At 35.1% G+C, this 5,879-nt stretch overlaps 1 protein-coding gene across 2 annotated transcripts in view; it reads left to right on the top strand.

Moving 5' to 3' along the window:
- LOC111458164 (crossover junction endonuclease MUS81) overlaps nt 1-5,879 on the top strand; it is a 9,371-nt gene that overhangs the window by 1,479 nt on the left and 2,013 nt on the right. For both annotated transcript variants that reach the window (XR_002713064.1, XM_023100656.1), the window contains exons 2-12: nt 409-497; nt 603-681; nt 757-843; nt 920-1,045; nt 1,928-2,162; nt 2,432-2,564; nt 2,802-2,926; nt 3,114-3,262; nt 4,209-4,266; nt 4,622-4,780; nt 5,318-5,397. Coding sequence is in view for 1 of the 2 variants with exons in the window: in XM_023100656.1 (XP_022956424.1) it covers nt 409-497; nt 603-681; nt 757-843; nt 920-1,045; nt 1,928-2,162; nt 2,432-2,564; nt 2,802-2,926; nt 3,114-3,262; nt 4,209-4,266; nt 4,622-4,780; nt 5,318-5,397 (1,320 nt within the window). In the remaining variant the exon portion in view is untranslated. The remainder of the gene's footprint in view (nt 1-408; nt 498-602; nt 682-756; nt 844-919; nt 1,046-1,927; nt 2,163-2,431; nt 2,565-2,801; nt 2,927-3,113; nt 3,263-4,208; nt 4,267-4,621; nt 4,781-5,317; nt 5,398-5,879) is intronic.

Here is a 5,879-nt window from a genome sequence, read left to right as displayed (position 1 = left end):
TTTTTTTTTTTTTTTTTTTTTTTGTTTTCTTTGGGATCTTTATACTGGATGGTAATTCTGTTTTTGTTCTGTAATGCAATGTCATGTCGCTGATTCCGCTTAGGAAACAAAGTCATGATTGAAGTTTGATTGTGTGGGATTGAAGCTGAAGTGTCTGGGTCATAACAAAGATCTTTATTAATCTCTTTTAGAAGCTATACTTCAAAAGGGACTTTTCAATAATATGCTTAATTTCGTTCGAGGATTAGCTATTTTGGTGAAAGAGTTACATTTTACTTCTTCTCATTCTTTTTAATTTAGACGAAACTAGTTGCATAGTGTTTTTCATTCTTTGAATCTATTATCTCGTTAATGTGGGCTTCTGGCTTCTGCTTTCTCTTTTGAAGTATTGATGTTCTAATGCCGCAGAGGCGTAGGGAAGTGGATTCTTAAACAAGTACAAGTTATTTTTAAGAATGGCTCTGAAGGTTCTGGACCTGAAGAAGTGGCGGGAAAAGGTACCTTACACAAGCTCCGGATTCTAACTTTTAATGGTTTTCTCGTACAAGGAGATGTTTATTGCTTTTCTTGTTGTTTGTCCTTTTTCATGTTTATTCATTTAGGTAAGAAAACAAAGGGAACCAAACGCTATGTTCCACAGAAGAATTCAGTTGCATATGCCTTATTGATTACTCTTTATAGGTACAATGGACAAATTGTAATTTGTTTTGTCGAGTTCTTATTTAAATTCACGTGTAACATACGCTTCACTATTAGGGGTACAACAAATGGGAATGAATACATGCGTAAACAGGAGCTTATTGATGCAGCTGAAGCAAGTGGTCTTTCTAGGGTGGCAATTGCGTAAGCTAGCTCCTGCATTCTTCTTTATGCTGTACATTTTATCATTTAATGGATGGAGAGTATTTTTCCATTTCAGGCCAGAAAAAGGTAAAGGAAAACCTGGTCAATTTGGAAGCTCTACAAGGGATTGGTACAGTGGATGGAACTGCATGAAGACATTGGTATCTAGAGGATTAGTGGTGAAGTCTAGTTGCCCAGCAAAGTATGGTCTTGGCTCGGTCATAATTTTGATTATTGCCACTTTTCCCCGTTACAGTTATTTTGGAATGATTCTCTCTATATGTCATTACATCATTGTTTCTGTGGCCGCCGGTGGGTACCATCTGATTGTTTAGGACTTGATACTGATGGCTGTAGGCTGTTCTATTGCGTCGTATAAATACCATCTGACCTAAGCAAAATGTTAATATATGTAACAACACATTTTATATTCTTAACTGGTGGATATTGTACTCTCGAACCTTTTTAGATGTAGTAAGTTACTGTAAGAACAAAAATGTTACGTTATAGCTTTGTATTGAATCATTAATCAAGGAAAACGTGTATTTGGCAATATCATGTAGTTTCTCTTGCATTGACCACAGCATGTGGTAGCTTCAGCTTGCTTCACGGGCTACATTATCCTTTTCTGACATATAGAGGATTCTATTATCTTTAGAAGCTGGACCTTGGAATAATGGCTCCGTACATATATAAATATTATGCAAGTATGGGATTGCACAACACTGAGTTATTTGGCAAAGATTGTTAACACCCTGAAAGAATAAAAATTAATCCTGCAAAGCTTTAAGGTAAACATATTATGAGACTTAACTTACACTAGAATATCACATCAATTGTGCTTAAATCTGCAACTTAAAGTTCATGAATGCTATTAGTAGTTTTATTCAAACGGGGACATCAACTTTCATGTGGATGATCTCTTACAGAATAAAAAGAAGAAAGCAGAACTCTATACCCTCGTAATTTGTTTAAACCTTTTTGTCTTTTTTTTATAAGCCATGTTTGAATAATATTCCAGATTATGATCACTCTTTGTGTTCTATTATTTGCAAGTATATGCTAATATTTTTTGCTTTAACAGATACATGCTTACAGAGGAGGGGCAGCAAGTGGCACGTGAATGTCTTATGAGATCTGGACTGTTAAATTCAGAAAAGAACTTTGACACTATGAAAGGATCGTCTATTCTTGAATCATGCGGTATATCTGATCGCAGTGCTAATCATCTTGATTCAGATGTAGAAGTGACTTCACCATCTATTTGTCGGAGTAGTCAAAATAAATCAATCGATGTTCCCCTTGAATCACTTGAGAGGGTAATTCAAAAATTTAGATGTCACCTTTTCGTCAGTGATATTCACTTAAAATTATTTAGCTTGAGAAATATGCAAATTGAGTATTCACAATTACACTCATGTATTGCTATGGCACTAGGGTTGCTCAGTAGATACAACTCATTAACCATTGTTACTTTGAACTCCATTTGCTCTTCACCAAAGCCTCAAGCCCTACCCAACTGGGCATCCCTTATGCGCAATTCACCATCTATTTCTGTCTCTTTTTTGTTTTTTGTTTTTTTCCCCAGTTTATGCGCATGGGCTATTCTAAGCATCAAGTTCTTGATTCCTTTAAAGAAGTTTCAGAGGATAACCCGAACAAGGATATCTCATCACTTTGGCCAGCAGTCTTGTGTCGCCTTCGTGAAGATCTTGTTTACGGTTTGTTCTTATAACTCTTAGTAGGAATTTAAAATATTGCCACAACATTTGATTAGTTTCTAGAAAACTAAACCAAATATGGCTTTGAGCGTTATCACCAAAATCTGGGAAAATATGGTCATAAGTTTTTGATAAGCCTGTTTATTATTGTAACCATGAAGGATATGGAGTAATTGTATTCCCTTTTTTTCTTCGAAAATACTGATCACTAGATTGATAAGTTGTGGATATACACAGGTCAAGTAGAAGCAGTTGGAAGGGAGAATAGGTCGACAGGTTCTTCTAATGAGGGACATGTGCCAAAGATCGTTGTTAGTGATAATGGAGAGAGATCTTTTAACTTGAGAGCTTGCTCATCATCTGTGAGTAGATATTCTAACTCTCTCTCACCCCCCATAAAAAGAAAAAAAAAAAGAAAAAGAAAAAAAGAAGAGGCTCTTTATGCAAAAGTAAGCACTTCATTAGAAAATTGGTAATCCGTCATCTTTCTGCAATGGGTATAATATTATATTATGAAGCTGTGAAGCTTATTCTACTTTGTATTTATAGAATCATTCCATCACTGAATCCCGTAAAGATGTTGTGAAAGAAAATACGAACATCTTGAGCATGCCACCTTTGAGCTTTGGTGAGAAATTTGAAGATGCTTATAGCGTAGTCTTGATATTGGACGATCGAGAACAGTTTGCCAACCACAGGTCAGTAATTCTGATATATAATTTAACATGTCTAAATTTTAAATTGACCATTAACAAGGTAAAAAATTGTTATACGGCTGCTTCCCTCATACTATACTAAACAAGATGAATCTATCATTTCTTCTTAGTCATCTACTGATGATAATTCTATGAATCCTGATTTTTATAAAGAAAATTGTTCAAACCTCCTCTATAAAGCAAGTGGGTAGTCAAAACTTACCTAAATTAGCTTCATCAAAGCCTTTAATCCCCTTTTTAGTAGCCATAAAGTTTTCTCCCCAAAAGGTACTTTTTTTTATTCATGAGGTAACTTGATGAAAGACCTTACCTTTCATCTTTCTCCCTCTTGGTGTGATGACTTCGATTCTGAATTTGAAGTTAGTCCAAGTAATTTGGAATCTCTTGCATAGGCTATGGATAGTCACTTTGATGATATAACATGTCTAGATTGTCAATTTTATTTTATAGGATAAAACACATTTTTAGAATTTCAAGGTTTGAACTTTTTGAATAGAGTAGAGTTGTTGCACCTTAGTTCAATTTGCCTTAACAAACAGTGCTCGTGTTTTGTGTATTAATCAATGGAAAGTTTGAACATTTTTGTTCCTCACCATTAATTAATGAAAATTTGTATCTTGTTCAAAAAAATGAAACAATGCTCGTATTTCTCTTGGACTTTTGGTCTATTCCCTCCAGTTTTTCACACCTAGCACAAGCCTCTTCTTAAAAAGCCGTATGGATATATTTTGTAATTTTTATTTAGGGGCATTATTACGTCGGTGATATATGTGAATGACAATATTACTAATCAAGGACTCTGGAAAGCTTGTCTTCCCTTTTATGTCACGTGCTTGCAAACTTGCAGTTGTTTGTTGAAATTTGACATTTTGTTATTCTACTTGTATTTTGATTACACTACTAAACTATGTATGTCGTGGTTTTCTAGTTCTCGGTCTAGGAGAATGATTGAGAATATCTGTAGCCAATTCAAGATCGAGATTGAGGTAATTTTGTTCTATTCCTCTGTGAAAGTTTCTTTTGCATAATGCATTGCTATGTTATTAGGTTATGGATTAAATTTGATACTTATTGTTCTCAGCAATTCAGGCATATGCCGATATTATTTTCAGCACTTCTGACCAACTTTTTGAATAGTAATGATATTATACTCGGTAATGTATGTAACAATGAATATCCAGTATTCAACATAGAACATCTTGACCACCATGTGAAACAGCTTATTAAAGTGTGTTTTAGCATTTGCACATGGTGACGTCTGTTTATTCATGTCAGCAGTTCGCCTAGTTCCATATTTACTATTTTACTTGGTTATGATTGGCTCACCCAATTTTTCTTCAGATTAGGAGGCTTCCGGTTGGTGATGGAATCTGGATAGCTCGCCATAAACATCTTGATAATGAATATGTTCTTGATTTTATTGTTGAGAGGAAAAATATTGATGATTTGCGGTGCTCAATCAGGGACAATCGCTATAGAGACCAGAAATTAAAACTTTTGGTAACTTTTTAACTAATTGATATTTTTCTTATTTCCCTCTGGTGGTAGCTGCATTCTGTCAATCTAAGAAATGTATTTTTCTCTCCTCTCCTGAATCAATCGAGGAATTTCGATATTGATATGCTATGGACTTGTTGAGAAATAGGCTTGTAGAATCTGTCACTACTTCCATTACAAAACTGGGTTTTGTTATTAATATGTTCGTTCCCGTTTCTATAGCTTTTAGATGGCAGCTCAGCACTGCTACGATTATTTCACCAAGGGATTTTCTGTTAGGTTCTGTTTCATTTAGTCCAATTTTTCTGGGGACTACGTGGATGTATCATGTACAACTCATGTTGAAAATTGACCATGCATGGTTGAAAATCGTTTGAAAATATTGGGCTAAGTTTGCTTAAATGCTAGTCCATTTGTTATTATTATCATTCGGCATGAATATTATGGGCAGAATACTGCAAGATGCAGATGCTCGCGTAGTTATTTATCTTTGTGGCTAGCTTCTTACTTATTAGTGCTTCTTGCTTCTTGTATCATTAGAGATGTGGGCTTAAAAGGATGATATATCTTGTGGAAGGTGATCCCAATTCATCTGAAGCGGCAGAAAGCATCAAAACAGCGTAAGTGTGGTTCCTCTTTTTTATTATGACAAGCATCAAGAAAAATTGGGTTCTTTGTTCCTTATGATCTTCATGAGTAAAGTGATTTAATTACAATTATGAAATCTGAAATCCCTTTTATATTAGTGGTTACAAGACGTGGTCTCTTAGTTAAGAATGAGAGAAAAAAGATGTTATGAGTTTGATCGTGTGAGTCTGTTACATGGGTGGGGCCTGCTTAGAAAGGAATTGGTAGGCATTGGTAGGGCTAGAAAGGAAATCATGTAAATATGGTTAAATACTGTTGCATGAGAGGGGGCAGGGCAAGTTTCTCCATAGGAGTGATTAAGAAGCTGTTAGGTAAGTTAAGGGGGAAGGCAATGGAATTGTGAGAACGAATTCTCCCTTTACTCTTTTTTTTTTATTCTGTACATTTTATTTCATCAGCTTTTTAGGTAGTTTTTGCATCTGATTCTCATCAAATTACCCCCCCCCCCCCCCCC

This window comes from Cucurbita moschata, unplaced genomic scaffold (assembly GCF_002738365.1).
Source record: "Cucurbita moschata cultivar Rifu unplaced genomic scaffold, Cmos_1.0 Cmo_Scf00021, whole genome shotgun sequence".
NCBI lineage: Eukaryota > Viridiplantae > Streptophyta > Magnoliopsida > Cucurbitales > Cucurbitaceae > Cucurbita > Cucurbita moschata.
Note: the sequence above shows the minus strand (reverse complement) of the source record. Positions and strands in the feature narration are given on the sequence as shown.